Raw genomic sequence first — 27,851 nt, 5'->3', positions numbered from 1 at the left:
GGTTCTATTTATATATTGTAAATTTATATTAAAATATATTCATTCTATTGTAAAATAAAAGTTACTAATAATTATCAGAGATAGAATAACAGAACATAAAGTTTACATTGTCAAATATTCAAATATGTATAAATAAGCAATTGAAAATATTGTACTAAAATCTAGAGCTAAAAACTAAAACACTACAAATACACTACACGAAAATTGCTGCACTACGCACCTGAAAAAAAAACAGTTCAGTGGAGATGATCCGGTAGAGAGCTTGATAGGCTAGAATTGAAGGGTCAAGTCGGTCTTATTGAACAGATAGCCAACGTGAATGGTCGTTAGTCAACCGACCTGGTGTCTTCAACATAAAAGTTCAAATAAGTCTTATATAAAAGTTCAAATAAGTATAAAAAGCAAGACAGTTTGGAATCACCTGAAAGTGAAAACCTCAGTTCTATTGAATTGATAGACGAAAGTCAGGTAAATTAGTACGAAAAACTTGTTTTCTAGTCGAGTCTTAACCTCAAGCTTCTCTACCACCACGCTAGGACCCATTATAATACTATTAAATTATCGGCTTGGTACGCACCCCCGCGGTTCACTTCAACCTTCGAGGTCGTATGCGTTCACTGGGGAAGCTACGACGAGTTACAGATTATTCCCAAGCCCGATATCCCCAAATCTGAACACCCTGCTAAAGCGGTCCACTGAAGCTGTCCGTCTACCATCTTTGAGGTCGTACGCGCTCGAGAGGGAGGCTACGTCAAGCTGGACAATAAAGTAACATCGCATTCGAGACCCCGGAAGAGAGAGCCTTCGAGTTTCTCCAGATCGAGCTGGTGCAAGAAAAGAGACCGTGAGAGTCCACCCCAGACGGTCCCCGTGGCTTGACCAGGGACTTGGGGTAAACTTTACTCTGGCCGTCTGCCACAGCAACAAATGATAACAATGCAATTAATCTCGCGCTCCACCAAGCGGTGAGTGCGGTCATTTTAGAAAGTACCGGGTACGAACCAGATTTTTTTAAATTATTGTGGGCACATACATGTCTTTATTATTTATCTTTGGTACCACTGCCAGCTACGATCCCATTGACATAACTCTTACAGTTCGGAGCTCAAACATACGACAACTAGCTTTAAAACAGAGCCCCATGCTGTATAAAATTTAAGACAAACATACTAACAGGACATCACAACGAAAGCAGCAATAAAACACGACAATAAAATAACAACAGTTTAAATTGTTTCATCTTCCCTCGGTATCTTAGAGCTTAAGAAGTGTGCCTTCAAACTTATATTATTAAAAGAGTGTTTTAGCTACTGTAATGATTCTAATTAATCTACTTACCATTCATTAACGTTTACTCAGATTTTCGAAATAATAAAACTTCAGTGCATTATTTTCGTCTTTATATTTCAATAGCTCATATATTTTATCATTCTTCTGCTCCTGTTTTCACACTCATTTCTTTTAAACTGCTTCAGTTCGAAATTCTGCATTTTGTCTATACATCTATATACTGCGCCTTACATACTTGCTTCTACGGTTCATCTAATTTGCTTGCATTTTAGTTCTACATGGTCATGCAATACAAAAAATTCTCCACCCAATCGTGCTGAACTGTTTTCCAACTTTTATTTTCTGCTACATTTCTTTTTCCGTTTGCTTGGCTAATTGATATTTCTCTGTTTTCCATTACGCATACGTAAATTTATCGTATTTGGTAAAATATAGATATATGCTTTTAGTTTTTTATACCATACACACACGGACAACGTTACAGTAAGTTTTTGCTGCTCAAGTATGTTACTGTTTCCTTTTAGTATTCATATTTTTCCTATAGTTTTTGTTTTGTAAGTTATGTGCCTTATACTTCCACACGGGTTGCTCTTCTCTTTTCTTGATTAGTTTATTGACGATATTGTTGCTTTCACTAATGATTCGACTATGTTTGATTAAATTTCAATACAATATGTACAGTCAAAAGAAAAGCTGAGAAATGCCACGAATCGTGGTCTAACAATATCGTCGCTTATTCGTTTTGTTAATTATTAGGGTTTTTTCTGACGATTAAAAATTCTAACTTTTAGGTATACATGGTGCATACCTGGGATTGTAGAGATTTCTATTTGCATCTATATATTCAAAGTTATTCTTTTTACTTACTAGATGTTGACTCATAATATAGGGTTGTCAATATACACATATAGAGTGTTTGTTGATTTACTATAATTTGCTTTGTCTTTGTAAAATGTTTTTCATATCGATACGTGGATTTCTAAACTATCTCACAAGGGAGGAAAGATTATATTAGAAGCACCTGGGTAGATATCTAGTACCTGTTCAGATTAGGGAAAAGTTTGGTTCCTAGAGTTTTGCGTGCTTTTTATGAACAATCCTCAATATTTTATGCTTTGTTAGAAACCATAATAGAACGAAAATTTTATGAAACTCAATTTAAATTTAATTTTTTCTAGTCAAAACAATTGTTAAATGCAGTTTGCTGTTGGTGAAATGGATTCTAACATTATTCAAAAGAAAAATGCTATTGAAAGTCTTTTAGCGGTCTTACTAAATATTTCCCATAATGAACAATTTACAATCTTAAGAAAACGGCCATTGTTGCAAAATGCAAAAGCAGTTTACTTCACTGTCGTTGAGCTAAAATACTAAAGAGAAATATCGGTTTGTTTGATTAATGTTTCTATATAAACTGACGATTTGTTCTTGAAGTTTCATGGAACAGTAGCGGAGTAGTAGTGCCTCCAACAATGACTGTTTTCTAAGACCGTAAGTAGAACCTTGAGTGTTGCACTGTCTCGCTTAACATTACAGGTAATACTTTTTGGGTACAATGATCTTTCCGAAAATTAAACTAATTAGAAGACGAATCAGTTGTTTCAGTCATTAACGAAACAAGAGATTTGTTTTCTACCATTTCTGTATTTTATATGTTTAATCAGTTCTTTAACCCACAAGGGAATCGTTTAAAACCTAAGTAGATATGTGACTGAAATTTGCGTTATTTCATTTTCGATATTTTTCAGATCCAGATGATCGTGAAATTTGCTCACCGCAGTGTGGTCTCTACATGGATATGCGATATTTTTCATTTCATTTGACTTGTTTCGAAACAATATTTCAAAATAAAACCTGGAAATCGATTTGTTCACATGATAAGTTAGTGTTTTTGCATTGAAGGAAATGTTCTGTTCAAAATTGATCCTCCTTGATTCCGTTGATACATTTTTAAAATCTATGTGAATTGGTAAGTGTGTGTATGTACTTTTCCCTTATCTATTTACTATTGTCACAGTAAATTGATGACAGTTGAACATGTTTTATAACTACTCGCGCCACGGTTTGTGCGTCTGTATTAATTCGTTCCGCTTTTGGTAAAGTTTGGACAAAACTCATGAAAAATATAGTCAACATTATGAGATATCTACAAATCTGTTATTTTGAAATGAAAATGAATCGTTCGTCATTATTTCACGGTACATTTAAGTTGGCAACACTGATTTTATTTTGTTTATAATTATATTGCAAAATAAACACGTCCAAACAGTCATAATTAGCGCTGAATGTCATCGATTTGCTCAAAGCTGCTAGCAAGCGTTTCATGATACCTAACCTTAGCATTTGCACACGCACACGTGTAAACACGATTCGGTTCGATTCATAGTGCATATTCCCTAAACTTACATGACTCATCGGTTTAATATTCGTACATTTTATGTTTTCATGACAGTAATTTGAATGATGTTTGCTGTTTATTTAAGAAAAGTAGCTCAATATTATTCTAAATTGCTATATATTCCTGCAACTACCTTAACATAGCATGCCGCACGGTTTTGTTTCGGTCAATAGATTATTGTTTCAATTTCTTTTCTATGTAAGCTTCAAGCGGGTAATTGTAATAAAATATTTACCGTACTTTGTATAAATTCTGTATTTGTATCTTTCTGAATCTAGAGACAGCTTAAACTTGTAAAAATTCTATAAATACAATATGTTCAGCCTTTCTCTAATTAAAAGGAATTGTGGAAAGCGGAACGAATTGGATTTATTGTGTAGGAAACTAGATCTCCTTGAGAATCAAACGAATACATTATTTGTCCTATTTTTCTGAGATATTTTACGTGACAATGCAGATTGTGTAATAAATGAATATGGAGAGTACGATTTTGGATGCTCATTATGAGCCTACACACGATATAAGAAGTAGTAAAAACGACTTCCGCATTGTTCTATGGTATGCGTGTGTGAGTTAATTTCGATTGTACTTTTTAGTGATCGCTGCTCTATTGATTTGTTATTGTTGATTTTTATATTTGGTATACAAGTGTAGATTTTTGGTGCGAACATCACACCGATTTGTTTTAATTCTGATTTACAGTTACGGATGCTTTCTTATGAGTAGGTGTGTGCACGCTATACCAACTTATTCATGATATTGTGTTCCAAAAATATTACATTTACGGTTTATCATTTGTTGTTCCAAAATTTATGCATTCAATGTTATTCTATTTTATTCCAATCGAGGTGAGCAAACTGGCCACTGAATGCGGTGAGAATATTTTCTGCAGCCATGTCTCTGAATTTATTCGCAAACAATACACAAAATGAATTCAGTGTGACTCGCTGATTGTTGTGGTCAAATGATAATATGGACACAATGAATTTCCAAGCGATTTTCTCGAATTATTTTGATTATTTTCAAGGAATCAATGGGCAGGGGACAAGAGCTAAAGTTTTGCTCTCTGTTATTATAACACAGGCGTACTAGGGAATTAGGTTTTTCTCCACCGAAGGATTGATAAATTTTAATAAATTCATGTTCAGTTTCTAAGTTTTTTCAGTAATCGATGGCGTTGAGCCTTGATTCAAATAATGCCTGTAAACAGTTCTGGAAGCATAGAACTAAGGAAGTCATTATCACTCCATTTCTGAATTACATCTCTGTTTTGGTATAGCACTGCACGACGGTAAATGAACAGGAGGCGAGATTTTTCTATGTTTGTCATTTTTTAAGAACAGGAAGATATGGGAAAGAAAAATGTAAACATCCACCGTTTCAGGAACATCCTTCAAATCACGTCCAGTTGCTGTCACCAAAAGCCAAGTTTTATTTCTTATTTACCAAGACGGAAAAACTTGATAGCTAGTTAAATACTGAGAGCACCACATAGTAGTTTTGAAATAGAATTATGAGCCATCCAATGTTTACGAAAACGCCATAACAGAAAATGGCTACAAAACTTCATTCTTGTACGATATGAGATTGTTTGTAAACAGTACTCTGACGATGTTAAAAATCAATATGAGAGTTCCTGATGTAACGATAAATGCTAAATCATTAGTGGGCAAACAAAGGTAAGTGGCTTACGATGATCAATATCTCATGCCTTTTTGAGAATGGTCGATTAGGCATCCGTCAAATAAGTATTCAAATCACTAAATTTCTGTTTGAGCTGTTAGTAGAATGTTCTCACTAATAGTACTGTTGTTGTACCGTTGAATTCCACTATGTTATATCACGTCATTACACTCTCACAAAGTCACTATTTTCACAGTCACTATTTTTCCGAAAGTGTATCAAACGTTATAATACAGATACGTATTTCGGAATGCTATTTGCATCCTTCTTCAGTGTATCGGTTTTATAAGTTTATTTAATAAACTTTATTTAATAAACTTATAAAACCGATACACTGAAGAAGGATGCAAATAGCATTCCGAAATACGTATCTGTATTATAACGTTTGATACACTTTCGGAAAAATAGTGACTGTGAAAATAGTGACTTTGTGAGAGTGTAATGACGTGATATAACATAGTGGAATTCAACGGTACAACAACAGTACTATTAGGAAGTATTCAAATATTAATTTGGGATCATACGATGCCCGCATAACATTGAATAGAAAAATAAGATACTCTGTATTGGAATTGAGTACTACATCAGACGAAAGATTGAAACTTCGCTAAAAGAACCGGTAGTTCAAAAGTTCGTAAGAACACTAAATTTAAATGGTATCAAATCTGAATTGTTATCTATCTGTTAGTACCGAAAGCCTTTAACATTTTTCATTACGTGTTCCACATTTACTTTGAATCACCCTCACATTGCCATTTTCGATGTGAAAGAGAAGGCTGAATAAATGTTTACATGATTCAATGAAGTAAACATATTAAATCAGTTAAAAAAAATCAGTTCGCCTTCACATCTCATCCAAGTCAGTCGATAAAACAAAACCGCTTTGGCTCGGAAGAAACCAAGTACAGTTTTGTGTAGTGAACAATAGAACGACCTCGAAATAAGTGAACCAAACGAACACAAACTTCCGCCGCCACTACGAAAGAACACAATTATTGTCGACTTCAGGCAGTGCAAAATTCGACTTTCGATACGAGAACTTGAATGCATCTTGATATTTAAAGTGTGCATTTACTTCAATGCAACAAGATAAATAATGTTGTTTACATCCAGTTTTACAAAGAGTTGGATGCAATTTAATTCGCTAAAGACAATAACAATGTGCACTATGTAGAGCATGAAAACATCAAGTACAACATACCAGTATATGTGAAAAAGTGGACAAGCCATGTGAAAAAGTGGACAAGAAGACATTGCTGAGAAATATGACTGAGATCCATTTTTATGATTACTATTTTCGGTGCTTCCGGAATCGGAAACCGGGAACCAGGAGAGCCGGAATCGGTTTATTTTATTTGTCTTCTGATAATGGCTATTGAAATAGTTTCGAGACCAGTTCGAAATTTTTGTTTATGTTTTGTTTTGTATCGCCGCTTTAAGTGACGGTATCAAATTTTTAACACACTTTACCCTATAAATCCGGAAGTCGGACAAGGGTGAGATTTGGAAGTTTTGCATGGGACCATGAGACCATTTGAAGTTAAGTTTGCTGAAATCGATCACGCCATCTCTGAGAAAATTGAGGAAGTAATTTGAAATAGAATTTTTTACACGAATCACCCTGAAATTCTGGAACCGGAAGTCGGATCGAAATAACATTCAGGAACATTCTATGAGATAATTATACCTTTCGTTTGAATCCAAGTTTGTAAGAATGGGTTCAGCCGTCTCTGAGAAATATTAGTGCACTTATTTTCATTTTATTGCACATATCACCCTGTAATTCCGGAACCGGAAGTGGGAATCGAATAAAAAATTTGTATGTGGCTACAAGACCTTTCATTGGAATCTAAGCTCATGAAAATCAGTTCAGCCATATCCGAGAAAAGTGAGTACAAAAAAATGTTACATACATACATACACACACATACACATATACAGACATTTTGCGTACTCGACGAACTAAGTCGAATGGTATATGACACGTGGCCCTCCGGGCCTTGGTTTAAAAGTCACAATTTTCACAATGATTGCATAACTTTTCTATATGAGAATGATAAAAAGATTGTACGATTTACACATTTGCGAATATTACGGGTAATTTAGAAAGTGAGATCCTCACTACAAAATTCATGTGTACATTTACTTCAATAATACAGTTTGCTGTCCCGTATGGTGTAATTAATGTTTGAATGTTAAAAAAAATGTTAGCATCGATTATCTACTCTGTCAATATTTTTTGTCATTCATAATCTAGAAATTTTATAAACGCAGTGAAATATAGTTTTTTTTATTAAACGGACGTTTTCAAATAAAAACCATGTTTAAAGTCAATTTTTTTGAGTCACGATCCTTCAATGTACGAAACCGAAGTATGGAATAATTATTACAATTTTATGATTGAAAACGTCCCACGTTCCATTTATTCAACTTTGTTGACTTCAATTTTCTGCTGACAATCAATCTTGATGCAAGCGGTATCCTGAAGTATAAAATATTTTGTATCATTACTAGCTGTGGAACAATTTATATAAACATCAGAATCTCTCGAAATGATTCATTCGCACCATTCATTTCCTTGAATAGCATCACACGTTATCCTTCTAGGCAACCTCATTCGCCTCACTTTCACTTCTGGCGATCGATTCAAAAAATTAAAAAGCAAAGCCTTGGGGTATTACATTCCTGTAGTGGAATTTGACCTTCTGCTTCAACAGACTTCGCAGCCGATTCCACAGTGTACAGACCCATTGCATAAGCTGGTGCTACGATTCTACTGACACTACGAATCCTTCCAGGTCAGGGCTCGAACATACGACAACTGATTTGTAAGACCAGTGCCCTATACATTAAACCGCCAACCCGGGACAATTAACTGCAATCTTTTACATTAACTGCAATGCTTACCAGAATTTGTTTTTTCTTAGTCAGTGAAATAGCTGAAAAGTTTCTATGAAATTAATTAGTTTCCTTAGTTGCCTCTCTTCAAACAGATTAAATTCTCAGTGGCAGCATCCTCGATTTCGGTCCAGTTTATTGCCTTTGTCTTCATAAATAATTCGGTGTCCTGTGTCATCAGTAGCCGAACATCAACTCAAATATTGTCTCGTATTGTAAACTTGTTTGCTTATGTTGGTTCTAAATCCAAATAAATAAAATGAATAATTTTTCAGTTCAGGCTTTGGAATCGTTGAAATGATCGAGTCATAAATATATTATCAATTATTTGTCAATTATGTTAATTATTGCATTCTTTTCGAAGCAAGGTTCAAATATTCCTTTCCTGCTGTGCAAACCGCTTTGCACTCTTTCCACTGAGTATCGATTCGATTTTACTATTTTCGCTACATTATATTAACATTGAAATTTGTTTAGTTTTTTAGTTTTTTCGTTTTTTTTCCTGTCATCTTACCAATAATTTGTAAATTAGACGAATCTTTTTATTTGTAGCTTATATTCATTTGCATTCAACCTATCAATCATTCTGTTAGTCGGTCAATCTTCATTTACATCCTATTCATAGTACATTTGTTTCTGCTGTTCAGCTATTTACAGGTAATTGCTAGATATTGGGTACACTGATACTCCCTTTTGAATATACACCCTGCGCGGTTTTTGATGACCAACCAGACAGTCCTGCGAATAAACGTTGAGATAGAAAAAAAACTTTGTTAGACTTCTATGAAAAGTTTCATTATATGAAACGCTTTCGTTTCCTTCGATGATGTGATGAAGAGATTTTCAATTAAATGTTAAATATGTTATACAAATTATCTTCTTCTTTCCCCTATTTCAGATTTACAAAAGAAATGTATAATCTTCAAATAAGCCATTCTTTCAATCAATTAAGTAATTTTATTGACCTTTACTGCCCATACTTGCATATCACTCCCATATTGAATATCGCCAAGTTGAGAGAAAGATGAATAGGATAATGGTACCCCGCGTCATCTCAGCTCAATTAGTCATCTCATGTACGAAAACCATTAGTTAAAGTTGTGTCTGTTCGATAGATTGACTTAAAAAATGTGATGAAATTAGGTGCAATCGCTTTGAGTTTTCGCGTCGCTATAACAGTAGTATTAAACAAACTTTGGTTTTTTGTGATATTGTTTCTTAGAGCCGAAGAAAAGATATTGTATTCGATTGTGTCACAACTCATTGATTTATAGTCGAGTAATCGGTAAAATAACATGGTGACTCTACTAATGAGATGACTATTGATACATGAGCCCTACATATTTCGAAAATAATTCGCTTTTTCCACTACTACAATTGAATTACATACATGGGTTACATTACAAAATTTTCATCTGGAATGGAATATTGCATTCTTCATCGATCTTTTATACAAAATTTGTTACACAACAAGATAAAACCCAAATGCGAGTACTTTTGTTAACAAATGAAAAGACACTCGCATACCGGTTCCATCTTAGTGTACTATGCTTCTATTGCACGTGGCAAAATTTCAAGTTTGAATTTCCATTTGTGTGAAACTTCGTTCTATTTTCGTTCGATTCTATTCTCGAGAAAGAGAAAAGGTATTAAATTTGATGCAAATTACAAAGGAATTGACATCACATTTTCCAAAAGTTTTATAAATCTCTAAAGTTGATAGAGATAAAATTCGATTTGTTTTTAACGATTTGAAACAGGCGAACGAAATTGTAACCTGTAAATTATTTGCTGTTGAATAAAGAGTTTACATTCCATCGAAGGAGGTGGAAATTGACGGTGTTGTCACTCAAGCAAGTCTGACAGCCGATGATTTACTTAAAAATGGAGTTAGTCGTTTCAAAAACTCCATGCTTGAACGAGTTAAGAAACTCGAGTGCAAGCAATTGTACTCAGCATCTATTGTCGATGGAAATAAGTCTTATCATCCCTCAGATTCGTTTCGAGTAACATTTGCCGGATTTTCTTTGCCTAGCCATGCCTATATCGATAAAATTCGTCTTCCTGTTCGTACCGCATGTTATGAATTGCACGAACTATAAAAAATTCGGACATACAGCTACTTATTTTAGTAATAAGTCTAAATGTATCGAATGTCAAGGACCTCATAAGGATAATCTTTGCGATAAAGATATTAAAAGATGTGTTTATTGTGGGGAGAGTCCTCATGATTTATCAGTATGCGCTGCATTTATGTTGCTTAAAGACAAAATTAAGCTTTCTTTAAAAGCACGGTCTAAGCGCACATATGCAGAAATGTTTAAAACGGTCTGACTCTGATGAAAATAGTGAAGTCAATCCTCAAGGCTCTGTTACGAGGAGGAAGTGCCCCCCCCCCCCCTTCAAATTCATCTTCAAAAAAAGACTTTAAAAAGCCAAATTTGAAACCAAAACCTGTGTCTCCTGGTTTGTCAAATTCACAAACTTATCCAGGAACTAGCACAAGAAAAGACAATAATCCAGTGGGCTCCGTTTCACATTTACCAACAGGATTACTAACATTTCGGAAATTGTAGAATGGATTTTCGCAGCATTCAATATTTCTGAACCTCTAAAGACCATCAAAACGTCATTCCCTCCAATAGCTAGAACTTCTCAGGTTCTCTCAGGTTTTGTATCATTTGATGGATAATTTATCATCCGCCGCAAATGATTCAATCAGTGTCCTGCAGTGGAATTGTCGAAGCATCATGCCAAAACTTGATTCATTTAAAGTTTTGTTGCATAGTCAAAAATGTGATGTATTTGCTTTGTGCGAAACATGGTTTACTTCAAAGCTTGAAATTCTAATGACTTTAACATTATACGTCTCGATAGAGACTCTCCGTGTGGCGGAGTGCTTTTAGGAATTAAGAAATGTTATTCCGTTTATAGATTAAACATTCCTTCGACTTCTAGTATAGAAGTTGCTGCTTGTCGAATAAACATTGAAGGAAAGGACATTTGCATTGCTTCGGTATATATTTCTTCAAGCGCTCAAGTTGGACAACGACAGATTAATGAAATTGTCGAAGCCCTCCCTGCTCCACGATTCATTCTGAGAGATTTCAATTCGCACGGAATGATGTGGGGTTCCGTTTACAATGATAGCAGATCATCTTGATTATATACAAGGTGAGATGAAAAAACTGCAACCAACTTCAGACTGCTGTCATTTCTAAACCGCTCGTCCCACAGCTGTCAGATTTATTCTAGTGACAGCTCATTATATTATTTACAAGCGCACAAAAGCATTTTGGTGGGAATTTTTCAGAAAAAAAGTTATTTGTGATGGAATTCAAGTGTGATAGTGTGATTGCTTTGCATTTGGCTGGAAAACCACAAGTGGCTATCGTTAGAGCCCTCCAGCATTTAAAAGTGAATAAATCTTTTGTGTCTCGTACCATCGCTCGTTACCGTGATACTGGTAGCGTAGCCCGACGTCAAGGAAGTGGACGAAAAAAAAACAGCAACATCGGCAGAAATGGTTCGAAAAGTGAAGAAGCGAATTGAACGAAATCCGCGTCGCAGTGGCCGAAAAATGGCTCGTGAGCTGAACATATCGCAATATGCCATTCGGCAAATATTGAAAAATGAGCTTGGACTAAAGCCATTGAAGTTCCAAAAAGTGCAAGATCTTACTGATGCGCAAAAAAAAGTTGGACTCGAAAAAGCTAAAGAGTTGCTTCGCTTGGCCGAAAGTGGTGAACTGCCGAATTTGGTTTTCTCCGATGAGAAACCATTCGTTATCCAGCAGTTTGTAAACAAACAAAATGATCGTGTTTACTTGCCAGAGAGGTCAGCTGAAAATTTGCAACTTCGGTTGGCCACCAGAACTCAAAAGCCGGCCATGGTGATGGTGTGGGCCGCCATAACAGCCGATGGTCGCTCGCCGCTCGTATTCATCGACCGTGGGGTCAAAATAAATGCGCAAATCTATCGCGAAAATATTTTGGAGGGAGTTCTGAAGCCCTGGGCACGCAAACATTTCGGCCGCAGACCTTGGACATTCCAACAGGACTCAGCACCATCGCACTCAGCACGCGCCACCCAAGAATGGTTAAGAAATGAGGTTCCTCGCTTCATTTCCACCGCACAATGGCCACCAAAATCTCCGGATGCCAATCCGTTGGACTATTGTGCCTGGGGTATTTTGGAAAGCAAGGTTGGCACTAAAAAATACCAAAGTGTCGATCATCTCAAGCAAGCGCTTCGCCGAGAATGGGACAAAATACCGCAGAGCCACTTTCGGGCAGCGTGTGATGGTTTCATTGGCCGTTTGAAGGCCATAGTTCGTGCCAAAGGTGGCCAATTCGAACAAATCTAAACCGATTCTCAAATTTGATGTTATTTCCGACATTTTTTGCTTTCATTCAATAAAATTTAAAAAAAAAATGAAAAAATTATGGCGTTTTACTTTGTTGCAGTTTTTTCATCTCACCTTGTATAATACCTATTTGCGACAATTTTAGCATGACGGTATTAAATATTGGTAGCATGACACGGATCCCAAGACCTCCTGCACGTCCAAGTGTATTAGATTGACCTCTCTTTGCTCCACTCCAATTCGATTAGATTGCACCTGAAAAGTATTTTCTGATCTCATCTCAATTAGCAGTAACAAATGCATTGCTAATTAAGGTAAGATTCCATATGATTTGACAAAAAATATTGACTGGATTAAATATCAAAGTTATATGTCAAGTGTCTTAAATTCAATGGAAGAGCTACCCCCACTTGAAAAAATGACTTCCTCGTTTAATCGATTCTGGAGGACGCAGAACAAGCCCAAACCAAACGATTTCTTGGTCCATCGTCTAACAGAAGGCCTCCATACCCTTGGTAGGACAAAGAATGCTCAGATGCTAAACACGCGAAACAAAATGCTTTCAAGACGTTTTTAAAACGAGAAGGAAGAACTTCTTAGAATTTGGAAAAATTCTTGACTTTAGAAACCTAGTACTAGAACATACTTCGGCCCAAGAAATGTAGCTATTGGAGACATTTTGTCGAAGGTTTGTCAAGAGAAACCTCAATGAGCACTCTTTGGAATACGGCCAGACGAATGAGGAATCGTAACGTAGGAAATGAGAGTGACGAATACTCGAACCGATGGATATTTGAAATTTGGAAAGTTTGTCCAGATTCTGTTCCTACGCATAGTATTATTAGGGAGTCTTCTCCAAATAGTAGTTACATTGATAGCCCCTTTCCAATGATGGAATTTTCCATAGCACCCATGTCTTGTATCAATAACGCTCCTAGGTTGGACAGAATTAAATTCTCTACCCGACCTTGCAAAAAGATTTGGAATTGTTCAACAAGTTTCTTGAGCAAAATATTGCTCCACCTGACTGCAGGCTAGTGAAAGTTATCGCCATTCAAAATCCGGGGAAACCAGCTTCCAATCCCAAGTAACAATTCGAATGCCTTATGGTTTTGTTTATAATTTATAGGAGTTTTGTAATTGATTTTTCAATCACTACCTGTTTTATGCCAACTATAATAAGTGTCACTTTTAACCAGTAATATCATAGTTTTCAAAGCTTCTATAAAACCCTTTACCTACACTAAAAATAAAATAAAAATAAAACAATTTGCACTAGAATAAAACCATGCAAACACTCTTAATATTGCTTTCAAACATTTTCTTTAAAACATTATTGCCAGTTAAATTCTTTCATAAATCTAGTTTTGTGTGTGTGCGTGTTCATTCTATGACAATTTCACTCAGATTAAATTTGAGGGTTCTAAAGTACATTTATGACACATTAGTTGTAGGCTATTTGATTTATTGCTTCTTAGGTTAAGTGTAATTTGCATTAGATGGAATTTCATGGCCGCCATTATGATGTTCTATACTGTAGCATTTATTGACATCAAATAAACTTCGAAATACAAAAACGAGGAAATATGTTGGACTTTCATGATTCATTTTCAGATCGTGTGCACAAGTTTTATCGCCACAGAATAGTTTTATACAAAAATGACGATGAATCACAAAAAATAATTTTCATAAATCATGGAGACTTTTGCAAAAACCGCATTTATTTCAAGGCGATTAGTTATAATTCTTATTTTTATCCTTACATTCACGATAAAAATAAAAGCGCATACAGTTTTTACGTTCGGAAAAGGTCTCAAACTCGTAATTAAAATATAATATATTCTTACTGATTGCATTCAAAGTAGACATGACACACATAGTCAAGAAAAATATCATCAAAACGACAGTTTATTCATAGCGGAATTCATTCCATCCAAAGAAATTTAATGTTGATCGTAAAGCTGGTTTCAAAATTTTCTTGAATTTGGTGTTTTAAAGCAGGTTTATGCTGATTCTTCATTTTGATTTATAAACCTTATGAAGAATGGTCCACTTTGCAGGAACATGCTCTTATAGAGGTTTTCAGTAGGTTTTCGTGGAGTTTAAAACTTTATTGCAAGATTTATTATGTAGCATTGAAGACAGCTACAAGCATTTAATAATATTAAAAATGTTACTTGGGATCACAACTCATATAGACACATTGCAATGTTGTCCTGCATCAGAAAACTGTTCGAAATGGATGGAATATGGATGGGTTTGCTTTAGTTCCGCTGCAAACATTCGACACATACAATGAGTCTTGAAGTTCTGGCGTGAGTTCTTCCATTGAAAGATCGTTTTTGGGAGCTTTCATCGCGACTGCTTGAAGCCATTCGCTAAAACGGATTGGATTAAATTTTCAACAGTGTGAGATAACCCTAAATACCTCAAAAATTAGATTTTCTCAAACTTTTCGAAACAATGAGGAGCACTCATCACGTGCTTGTTTTGATTTTCTCGTACTCGAGTCGAGGGATTAGTAAGGATAAGTAACAATAAACCTTCTGCGTGCTATGTAGCCTCAAACGCTCAGGTGGCGAGCAATCGCCTTCGACCAGCAACAACAAGAAACTGAATTATGGATTATATACTAGAAATGAGTTCTAAAACTGAACTTAGATCCAGGATTCTGGTCCACCTGATTTCTGAGCATAATTTCAGGTTGAGAACTTTGTTTCAGACTTCAGTTTCAGAATGTAGTTCAAGATTAACAGGCTCTGAAAAAAAAACTATGACTATGTAACTGAGTTCTAATTCCTTATTCTGGAACTGATTTCTTGATTAGATTTTGAAGCTTATTCAAGCTCCTTGATTTATGTTAGGGACGCAAATCCAGATATTTTGATTCGGGTTTCCAACCTTAGAATTCATAAACGAAATTCAGGATACGAATTTTTTATCAGGATTCTAGAACAAAATGTTAGATCTGTGTTACGAACCTGAATTTTATTGAAAGAAATTGATTAATGAACTCAGTTTAAGAATTTAATTCCTAAATTCAGCTTCAGAATCCATTTCCAGAATTCAGAACTTGCATGCTAGAACTACATTCGAAACATGGGTTCTTGAGCTAGATTTTGGAACTAAATTCAGTTCATTTTCAGAATTTAAGTTTAGAATTCAGTTCTAGAACTAAATTCGGAGCCTGGATACCTGAAATGAGTTCAGTTCTGTGATTCTTGAGCTAAATTCGGAACCTGGCTTCAGTTTCATAATTTTAGGACTAAATTTAGATCTGATTTCTTGATCTGGATTCCCAACATGTATTTTGAAAATTAATTTTAAAGATGTTCCAGATTTCAAACTTAGAATTCAAAAATTAAAATAAATGATGATGATGGCAAAAAAAATCCACAGTTGTGAATATTGGATAAATTCCGCGAATCGGATCTTTTTAGAAACATTAACATATTTCCAAAGGATTATGCGAAAATCTACAAAAGAAACTATTTGTTTCGTGTTATTTGTTTGTTTGGTAAAGTGTATTTATCGTCAATAAGTCGTACTTTACTACGTACCATCCGTCTTTTTTTATTATTTCAATATGTAGAAAACATCTTTCGAAAGTCATCATACTTTGGTGAAAGCATGTTCTAGTTGAGCGAAGCCGAAGAACGAGCCGGAGAGCTACCAAAGTTTGATGTTGAAGAATTGATGGAGTTCCTCGATCAAGACCTGTCGTCAACTCAAGAAGAACTTCATTCGAAGTTACTCAGCCGGCCATTACCCAAGATTCAGAAGTAATGCGAATAATCCGAAAGGTAGGTTATCAGGTGCCGTATGAATTGAATCAAAGGGACGTGAAAGGAGCACGGGGTAGGTTTACCGATAACAGTTGCGTTTGAGCCGAACATTGCAAGAAAAACAGCAACAATACAACGATAAACACGACACAGTAATGGCAATTCTGGCCCACATATTGCACAGCCGGTAAAAACATGCTTAGGAACACACAAATGGTAAGTTCTACCCCACCTGCTGTATTGCTCAAATATTACTCCTACCGATTGTTGTTTGTTCCGGTCGATGCAGCATGGCCTGACTGACCAGCATTTTTACAATTATGATGAAGTCAAAAAATGGTTTGATTCAAGAAATGAGGCCAAACCGAGATAAATTTTTAAAAAAGGTATCGATGCGCTGAACAATACTTTGAATATTGAATTTTGCAATCACTTTTTGTCAATAAAGTTTCTAATTTCGAAAGAAACGGTCCGAACTATTTTAAAACCCGAATTAAAAAAAATGTTTTTTCGGACTTTTTGCCTTTCTCATATAGAAAGGTTATGCAATCACTGTGAAAACCGACTGTTGAACCGAGGCCCGGAGGGCCGAGTGTCATGTACCATTCGACTCAGTTCGCAAAATGTCTGTGTGTGTGTATGTGTGTGTGTATGTGTGTGTGTATGTGTGTGTATGTGTGTGTAAATTGAGAAAATAAGTGCGCTAACTTTTCTTAGAGATGGCTGAACCGATTTTCACACACTTAGGCTCAAATTAAAGGTATTGAGGTCTCATAAAAAATTCCTGAATATTATTTGGATCCGACTTCCGGTTCGGGAGTTATGGGGTAAAATGTGCAAAACAAAGAAAATATGTGTTCTAACTTTTCTCATAGATGGCGCGATCGATTTTCACAAAATTAGATTCAAATGAAAGGTTCTGTGGTTCCATACGTAATTCCTGAATTTCATGCGGATCCGACTTCCGGATCCGGAAATATAGGGTAAAGTGGGTTAAAAATAATATACCATCACAGAAAATAGGTAACAACCTTTAAAAAAATTCTAAATCGACCTCAAATCTTTTCCAATTGATAGTTTTTATCAGTAGACGGTCAAACAAACCTACTTCGGTTATTCTTTCAAGAATCGCATTATTATATATGATATTATGATTGATATGAGAAAGGCATCATTACACTACTAGGTGGATTTAAACAGATTTTTTCAATAATTTTGTTTTAAACATAAATTTGAAGCCAACGACGACGATACTTACTTCATATAGTGCCAAAAATTATTCTCCAATTGTGTATGATTTGCTCGGTTTTCGGAATGGATGATTTTGTTAATTTTTCTTTTTCGTTGAGTTTCCTCATTTTCTGTTTGTTGGTAAAATTTTGCCCTCCATTTTGCCTCAGTATTGTTCTTCTGCTTGCTGTTCTTTTCGCTGACTCTCACTAATGATACTCGTTTCACGTAGCTGGGATGAGTGTCGTTATTTTTCTTCGAGTCTCTAATTTCCAACAGCATCATCGTTTAAAGTGCTACTATGAGCCATTTTCAGTCCCAACGTGAAAAAAGAAGCATTTTTGAATGTATGTTGGTGGTAAGAAGAATGTTTTCACAAGCGCTTCGCGTGATGATCGTGATTTTTTTTCTGTTGTTGTTAGTTGATTTTCGAATGAGTGCTCGTTCCGATCTTCTTGCTGCTATCTCAGTTGGTTTTAGATGCTGATGTTTTGCCGCTGTTATTTTTTTCTTTTTTTCTGCTGTTGTTTTCCGCTGCACGTTGTTGTATTTGTTTTGTTTCTTCCCTCTTCGGTTCTCAGCTCGAACTAATGTTGGCGATCGTTTCCGATACTTTTGTTTATTTGCAAGAATTTCCCTATGATTTTTTGGTGATTTTCATTTTTGTTGCTCTATGTGTTTCCTGTCTAGCTCTAGACAAACCACTCGTCTTTCTGTGAGGTTTGCTGTGATAAATCCGGACCTAATTGTCTTAATTTGCCAGGCACCAAATGGGACGGACTTTGGCCATCAATTTGTGTGGAATGCGGAGGTACCCTGCGAAAAATGCAATAAATTGATTCGATGGAGATATAAAAGGATTGCAATTAGGGCAGTTACCTAATGGTCCCGCAGGGTGATGCAAGTTTCCCGAAGCAGGTAGCGTTGTTGTTTCCCGCGGCAGTGTTGCATGCAGATGTTTCGACGAACCGTTTGATTCTATCATCTGATTTACTGATTGTCGTAGATCGTTTGAGTATCAAACAGGCATTTTTTTTTAATTTGTCAAAAGTGACATCGAGTGAAGAACAGAGCGGAACCAGTAAGAAACATAGAGTAAAATTTAAGTGAATCGAAATAATACTTTATGATCAAAAAAGAACCGGAATTTTCATTTTAAAATTCCCGCACTTGTCCAATCGGTAAACTTTTATTCTCCCAACGTTGGCAACACTTTTATACACATTCTGTCAAATTTTGACGCATATCGTACGATTAGTTTACGTTTATACCACTCGTATGCCTGTGTTTTTCCTAGACACGATTCACCAAAGGCCTTTTCTAACATGTTCAACGTTTCAGAACACTTAAATCCATTTGCAACACAAAGTTTGATGCACGCACGTTGTTATGAATTTTCATCCTTTATAAAAATCGCCATACGAAAATTTTTCAACTTCTTTGCATAGACGCCAAACAAAAACTAATCGTACGATATGTGTCAAAATTTGACAGAATGTGTATAAAAGTGTTGCCAACGTTGAGAGAGTAAAAGTTTACCGATTGGACAAGCGCGGGAATTTTAAAGTGAAAATTCCGGTTCTTTTCTGATCATAAGGTACATGCTATATTAGTGATAAGCGATGTTTAACACTTACATTGTATCGATGAGTTTAGCTGATTGGGTACCCCTCCTGGGCGCGAGCTTCTCAGATAGACACATATTGTCACGCCCACGATGCACCCACACACCACCAAACTACTCACACCAATCAGGATGATCCACGTCAGATCGACTCCGAAGATCGTCCTGATATACTCGTTCGGTGCAGGACACAACGAACCCACGGTTTCATCCGATCCGTCCGCACAATGGTTTACCCCGTCGCACAATAAATCTTGATGTATGCAGAATTCCGGTTGGGTGCACCGAAAGTCAGCACAGTTCATTTCTGCAAAGGGGAAAAGAAATACAATTGCAAATCTCAAAAGTCAGTTTCACAGTGATAAAACTTACTAGAATCTTTGACGGAGGTTATAACCATTTTGAAACCATTTGTTTCCGTGCCCCAGTTATCGGTCACGTATTTGAAGGTGAGAAAGTTCGTTTTGGTGAACAGGGCACCTATTGATTGTTTTGTGTCCTTACAAGATAAATCCGCCTATCATATTTGAGAAATTTATAAAAACAGAAGAAAATGTTAGATAGAAATCAAGATTATCATAGCGAATATGAGTTTGAGTTAAAGTTAAAGTAAAGTGCTTGTGGGTCAAACAAGTTTTCAGATGGTATACAGTATCTAGTTTACAACAGTTCAGTGTCCTCTCTAATACATTTGCCTTAGCCGTGTTATGGTTTATTTGATTACACAAAAGTAGGTTCTCATAATTTACGTCCAATTATATGATGTACTACTGCGATGATTTCAACAAAAGCCCGAAAACTTTGTTGACATAAATTTTTAATAGCATGTCATATTGCACAGTACCAGTTTCATCAACGACGATCCGTTTGCGAGCTTCTCGTTGAATAACTAACTCTAATGCACGGCGACAAAGTCTTCGGAAAGTTGTTTCCACCGTTCGCCATCCACTGAGTTCTAGTTGATTTCGCAGCGCGGTAACACGATGAAAAATTAATCGTATTTGCTTTATTGATAGGAAACTTGGCGACTGTCATATTACAGTCAACCGTATCTTTCTCACTGAACTTCTCACATTCCACTGGCGAACTCGACGAAAGTAATTATCAGCTATACGCCGTTCTATCAAGTCTAAGTTATGGAAAGCTTAGTTTTCCTTTTAATAAGTTGTGACTTCTTGCCCAGTTAACCGTTGCTTGTTAGTTGTATTAAAGCCATAGTTCCAAAGGATTTAATGACAATACTATTGAAATCGCTACACTTTAAATACTACACTGGATTTGTGAAAATCGCCGTCATGGAACAAAAATGAAACAATTTGATAATGTTTATAAATACACTAACATAGGATTAAGGAACAAATCTCCGACTAACCAGGAGAACGTGCCACTCGAGCCATTTTGTTTGGTTCCTGAAAAAGTTTGGCTATTCGTGTCAGTTCGAAATAAACTTTGCTTTCTATTTTACCTTACTTAAGTATGCACCGTGCTTTCAACATGAATTTTCCATCATCATATTTTTGGTTACCTTAGTTATGAAAAATTTCATAGGTGTTGCATAAAACCGGTTCTCTAGTGTATCAAATAAAAAATCGAATATCAGAAGAGTGTTCAATAAATAAAATCGAATAAATCAAGTATGACACATGTAGTAGTGAGTGGCAATTTTTTTTTGAGCTAGGCAAATTGAAATTATTTTTCCATGTTTCAACTTCCTAAACAGTTGGGAAAAATCCTCGTGATTTTACACCTTATAAGATGCTCATAAATGGAGCGTCGCAGCTCACGCAAGTTCACGTGCATTTGAAAATTTAATGAAATGAAAGCTCCCGGAGTTTATTCAGCAAATTAAAAATACATTCATCAGTCCATACATTATTCATCAAAATCGATATTGTCCCCTTCAAAGTCCTTCCCATCGGTTGCAACACGCTTATACCAGCGCTTGATCCATCTCATCTCGGGTGCTGAAACCCGTACCACGGAGCGGTTTCTTGAGTCGACCGAATAGGAAAATTATCGTGGTGCAAGATCCACGAGTTGTTTGCCCACAAATCTGGTCTTTTTCGGCGAAACGCTTCACGCAAACGTCTCATAACTCCTCTGCAATCTCTCTCAGAGTCAATTTGCGGTCTACGGTAATCCATTCTTTGATTTTGTTGATATTTTCGTCGGTTTTCGATGTCGATGGCCTAGCGCTACTCTCATCATCATTCACAGACTCACGGCCACTTCTGAAACGTTCGTACCACTGATAAACGACTGTTTTATTCAGAGTATTGTTGCCGAAACATTCTTCTAACATTTTCAATGTCGTCACGCCATTGAAACCGTTTTGAAAAATCCATTCCATTTTGAAAATTGTACAAAATCGGAGACATGCACAATACAGCGTAACTTTACGTAAATGTACAGGTATTAATCTGAAAATTTGATAGAATATCAATGACAGATGTGGTAACCTAAAAAAATTAATCGGGCGATTCCGGGAACTTTTCGATCAAGGTAGTAAACCGAGAATCATTAGATCATAAAATTCGTCCTTTAAGGGGGCACTTTATGAAACGATAGAAAATATCGTTCATTTTCATTATTTCACTGCACAGATACCGGAGAAGGCAGGATGTTAGTATTTATGTATTTAAAATATTCAAAATGACGAACATATCGAGAATCTTCCGAGACTGATTTTAATAAAGTCGATTACCCGTCAACACGATATATTCCAAATCTGAAACTCTGAACTCTGATATGTCCAAATAATGTCTCACACTTGTCTCTAGTGTGTGAACCTCAGATACTATGTGAATGTTTAATACTTAGCCACATATAAACATACAAATATATATGCAAGAAAAAAAGGTGTTTTTTTAATGGAACATTATAGCCAATTCTTTTATACATATTTGAGATTCATGCACTTTTCTGTGCGTCTTACAAAATAAAGAAAGATTTGTGTCGATTGGGTCAATAGTATTATTTTCATCGTGTGAACGGAATCGAGGAAACGCGCTTCAAAGTTTATGTACTTCAAAGGAACGGCAGAGCGCAAATAAAATCAAATAACAGTATCTCCGAAAATATTCAGAGTAAGACTTTATAATTACGTTCACACACAACATATCTATCGATTAAACCAATAAATGGAAAATCGATTTTTCATGGAGTGCTCCCTTAATCGGCTGAGCCACAGAAGCACACATCTTCTTAACTGATAAATGGTGCATATAAATCCATACAGTCGTACTTGCTATCCGAATGCAAATTACAGTCGAAACCAGTAAGATTTATTTTAATCCAATATAAAGCCATTACAAATGGAATTTTCTGTCATTTGACAGATTTGGTCTTCACGAATTGCAAGGAATTAGCCACCTGTACAACTCGCATATTTTTTGTGTGTATACACACTTTTTTTTCGCTGAATCTCGGCAATTGCCATAATAATTACCGAGATTTGCACTGCTGAGTACTCGGTATTCATCTTGGCGAAAGATAAAATTAAAAGTTTTCGTTAACCCTTTAATTCATTTCCAGTTTTTGGTGACAATCGAATAATATGCCGTAGTGATATTCAACCAAAACTTCGAGAAACGATTATGACAGAATGGGTATACCATTATTGTTACTCGTTGGAGCTCGAATTTGGTAGTTTTTGTTTTCAGAGAATTCGAAAGAGTGTAGTAACTATGATTTAGAATATTTTAGCCACTATTGATCTCAAAACGTCACAGATTTTCGAATTTCATAAGCAAACATTTAAATTAAAAGCTTTACAAAATTGATGAATTTTATCCGATTGCGTCTGAGTTTTTAAAATTTAAACCGTCATAGAAGATGACGATTTTCAAAGTTGGACTCAAAACTGTTCCAATTTATTCCACATAATAATTCGTTGCCATATAAACCGTTTTGGGTAATATTGGTCCCTGAATACCGGTTCAGGAAGTACCGTGAATAATAACCAAAAACTGGAGCTCACTTCGACATCTCATGGAATGCTCAATCGATTGTCACACGTTTAGATTCAAAAGAACAATTTTATGGTTTCATACAATTTCTCTTTGCGATCCGATTTGCAATTTCGGAATTATAGGGTAATGAGTTGTTGAAATTTCAATTTGTCATTTGAAACGACGGTCATTAAAATAACTTCATGATACCTAAAACACCGCAGAATATTCAAGTAAAAAACATTGATTGATGACAGAAGGTCACTGCTAGGTGGATTAAGCACGTTTTAGATAATAGCCTCAATAATATTACGTTTTATTATTTTAAGATATATTACAAATTGGTTCATGGTTTATCTTGACGTTGTTAGGTATCATTGAATATTATTCTATGTTCAATTCTCAGCCGCCATGTTTTTCAATTAGTAAGAGAACCACACCAGTAAGACTATCAAATCGATTAACTATGTAATTTTGTATGCCTATCAATTTGAAATTTGATTTTAGAAATGTTTCGGTCACAATAGAAATATGAATTCTGGCGAGATTAAAAAGGCCAAGATAGTTCACTCGATTTAAAGAATCGAACATTTTAATTTAATATACAAATGATTATTTAATATCATTGCACGTGCATACGATATTTGAGGACATCCATATATCCTTATATTGTCGCTACATGCGCGAAGCATACCGATTTAGAAATCTAAAATTTCCTTCAACTGCACCCCATCATTCGTACATAAGGTTCGTCGGGAACTGGAAGCATTAGCTAGCGATGTAGAAACTGTTGCAAAACGTATAAGGCATGATGAACGTTTGGACGAGTAATACACAATCCGCCAAAACAAAGACACAAGATTGGATGGCCAAAAGATTTTATGACCAACTCGCCAAGTAACATTTTTAATGTTAATAAATACTTGTAGCTATCTGAAATGCTGCATCATAAATCTTTCATTAAAACTTTAAACTGCACGAAAGCCTACTGAGACTCACTATAAGAGCATATTACTGCCAAGTGGACCATTCTTCGTAAGGTTTATAAAGTAAAGTGAAGAATCAACATAAATCTCCGTTAAATCTCTAAATTCAAGAAAATTTTGAACAAATAGCCCACAACAACTGTCATAAATTTACTTTCGAAAAATCGAATTCGTTATGAGTGAAACTGTCATCCACACACAAAACTGAAAGAATAGAACTGACTACATATAATGATTCAATCATTAATGTTTGAAAGCGTATCAAGGGTGTATGCATGGTTTTATTCTAGTACAAGTTGTTTTGTTTTTAGTCCAGTTGTTAGTCTGAGTAAAGGGTTTTAAAGAAGCTTTGAAATGACATTACTTGTCAAAAGAGACACATAGTTATAGTTATAGTTATCATAAAACATGTTGTGATTGAAAAAACAATTACATAACTCCTATATATAATAATCAAAACCATAAGGCATTCGAATTGTTACTGCCACCTAGCTCTTAATCCTTTTTGATTATTACGTATGAGGTGGGATTGAACGAGATACCAATAAACATCCTCATATCACTATTTCACCGCTGAATAATTTGTCCGCAAATACCGTACGCGCTCTGTATAATATTATATGAAAATTAACATTCAACTCGAAATGCTTCAAAATTAGAAAAGTCGAGTACATTCAGGTGATGATGTTCTTGTAAGAAAATCATTTTACATTCTCTAGATTTGCTTTGCTTGCACAGTATTTTTATTTTTAAATAGAAAACGAAGTTTTATCAACACACGAATCTCTTTTTCTCCATTATTTCTAATTTCCCGAAAGTAGCGTTTCTTTACATTCTATATAAATGAAACTAGCAATTGGTTTGGGAACAGACTCCTAGTTTGAAGAAATATTGAGATAGCATGGATTTCTTGATAGCTTTAAAAAGACTGGTTTAGTGGTAGTTTGTTTGTGTTTGAGGTAGTCTTCAATTAGACTGTAACACTGAAATAACTCTTAATAATTAAAAAAATTACCAGGAGCTAAAAGCTAACGAATCATCATTTACGGCTATCGTTTGGAACTTAACTGCAACTACAACACAAAGGTGTGATTAGTTTTACCAAAAGACTTCTATAACTGCTAGTGCCATATAATGAATTTAGTGATTTGCAACTGAACAATAGTAATAGAGGTTTTTAAAAACTGTTACTATGAAGTTTGTTTCGGTACAGATTAGGGACATAATCGATTTCAATAATCTTTCCTAACATATCTAACATTAGTAATATTTCTGCAATTGTGTAACATTTTAAAGCACCAACAAGATGTTTAGACAATTTCTTCGGATAAGAAATGCTAAGGATTAGAATTACGTCTCTGAGGCATTTTTTCGCAAATTTTTATTTCTGGTACATCGTTTGTTAATTTTTTTTCAACCTGATTTCGCGATGAGTACTGTTAAAAGTTTGTAAAAACAATTCAAAATTTTTATATTACATTCCTAATTGCATGGATATCTGAATTATCATTTATCATATTTATCACAATTGCCACAAGAATCAGAAATATTGAGTTAACAAAGCAAACAAAAAATCGTCAAAATATGTGTAGCACATTGCACGATACACCAACCATTGTTCAAAGATTTGAATATGTTTCTCATTCGAATATGAATGCACCGAGAAATCTGCATACTTTCTTTCCAAGAGCACTAATCAGAGCCCTTACAACTTTGCTTCCCTATAATTCGTTCCGAAGAATCAATAACCAATACTCTTATTTGATCCTGCAGTCTCACACTCTCACCCAACCCACCTCACCCACTTTCATACAACTGTGACGACGACGTGTGCGATGATGATGTTGAAAGAAAACTGGAACCACGTCAGGTGTTGGTATCTTGAAAATCAGTAGGATTGCAGTATCGAAAGCAAAGGAAAGGTACTGTCATTTACAAGCAAGATGCTCATACTAGGAGTTATTCTGTGGATAAGTAAAGTAACCACATCATTAATCATGTACAGTATTCTGTTAATAACATATATTAAAGTCCTTGATTAGAGCGAGATTTCTGCTAAATAATAAATCAATGAGATCAATATGGGTACAGTTACCCTATATGGAATTGAAAGTTGGTCTGAAACAAGGAATAGAAATACGTCTACTGTGCTGAAAAAGAAAAAAAATATATGCCGGATTATGTTGTTCTACTTATTATTTTCGTGTTGTATCATTGTACGATTGGTACTGAAGTTATATAAAATATGTGGCTCAGGTGGAACTAATAAGGCATAGCAATTGCTCGGAGGAGACACTGTCAAGCTACTGACTTTTTATTTGAAGCCACTTTGAGTGACTGTGAATAAAGCTTGCTATTTTGCTTTAACTATAGCATATTTTGAAAGATTTTTAAAACGATCGAAATATATTAAAACAGGAAATGTCTAATGCAGCTTTTGCTTTTATTTCATTTCCACTTATGTGAATTTATACCAAACGGGAAAAGTTCAATAAAAAAACATAGTGATATTACTGGGACGACAACTTGTAATTCTCAGTACTCCGAGTGGCCCTTGGCATTTCTTTTGACATCCCATTAAATCTTCATGAACCTAACAAGTCGGTTAACAATTTACCGATCTGACAAAGCAAACCAAACTTTTTTCAAAATTTCGAATTTATCATTAATGTATTGGTTCCAACATTTCTAAATCATGTTTATCCTACGATTACTAAAAGCAAAGTCTTGGAATTTAACAAATTTCGCAGTCGACCGTTAGCTTACAGAGTCTTTGCTTGGCTAGTACTACGATCCTACTGACACTAAGAATCCTTTCAAATCGGGACTAAAACATAAGACAACTGGTTTGTCAGACCAGCACCCTATGCATTGAACCGCCAACCACGATTACTCCTTAGTTTTAAAAACGTTTTAGTCTCAGTGATGATCTCATCATTTGATGGAGCAAGTTTCCGTTCTTTATCTGAGAACAGAAGCAGAAAACAGTCGCTGGAGATAAAATTTGACAAATTCAGCACATTTTTTCATTACAAAACAGTATTCTATCAACACATTAAAAAGACAGGTGACATCTGAGCGCTAGAGAGGCTTGTAATTAGTGACGTCATCCGGCCATATTATAGTAGTAAGGCTCTTGAATTATATTTCGCACACCATTCACATACATACATTGTGTGTGTGTGTGTGTGTGTGTGTGTGAGAGAGAGAGAGAGAGAGAGAGAGAGAGAGAAAGAGAGAGAGAGTATGTGTCAAATAATCTCACTAAGTTTTCTCGGAGATGGCTAAACCGATTTCCACAAACTCAGATTCAAATGAGAGTTCTCACGGCCCCATACGGAATTCCTGAATTTCGTCCGGATCCGACTTCCGGTTCCGAAGTTATAGGGTAAAGTGTGTTCAATATTGTACACCGTCACTTAAACCGGCGAAACAATAATCGTAAAAAAAATTTTGAACTGGACTCAAAACCGTTATTCCCAATTTAGAGTACGATGGTAAAATCGTAAAAAAAACTTCAAATTTGGATAAAAACTTGTTGATTTTGTACGTCATGTTAGTTGGTGGCCGTACGAACCGACTTTGATTATATCGATTCTCAGGTTCCGGTGGTGGAAGCACATATACTAGTGAACCCACTT

General features: G+C 35.4%; 1 protein-coding gene across 5 annotated transcripts in view; it reads right to left on the bottom strand.

The window, feature by feature from the left end:
• Positions 1 to 1,387: 1,387 nt before the first annotated feature.
• LOC131436968 (uncharacterized) overlaps positions 1,388 to 27,851 on the bottom strand; it is a 193,077-nt gene continuing 166,613 nt past the window's right edge. For all 5 annotated transcript variants that reach the window (XM_058605978.1, XM_058605981.1, XM_058605979.1 and 2 more), the window contains 5 exons: positions 19,647 to 19,791; positions 19,288 to 19,581; positions 18,530 to 18,643; positions 17,679 to 18,466; positions 1,388 to 9,007 (listed from right to left, as the gene is read on the bottom strand). In XM_058605978.1, the coding sequence (XP_058461961.1) occupies positions 18,402 to 18,466; positions 18,530 to 18,643; positions 19,288 to 19,581; positions 19,647 to 19,791 (618 nt within the window). In that variant the 3' untranslated portion in view covers positions 1,388 to 9,007; positions 17,679 to 18,401. The remainder of the gene's footprint in view (positions 9,008 to 17,678; positions 18,467 to 18,529; positions 18,644 to 19,287; positions 19,582 to 19,646; positions 19,792 to 27,851) is intronic.

This window comes from Malaya genurostris, chromosome 3, assembly GCF_030247185.1.
Source record: "Malaya genurostris strain Urasoe2022 chromosome 3, Malgen_1.1, whole genome shotgun sequence".
Classification (NCBI taxonomy): domain Eukaryota; kingdom Metazoa; phylum Arthropoda; class Insecta; order Diptera; family Culicidae; genus Malaya; species Malaya genurostris.
Note: the sequence above shows the minus strand (reverse complement) of the source record. Positions and strands in the feature narration are given on the sequence as shown.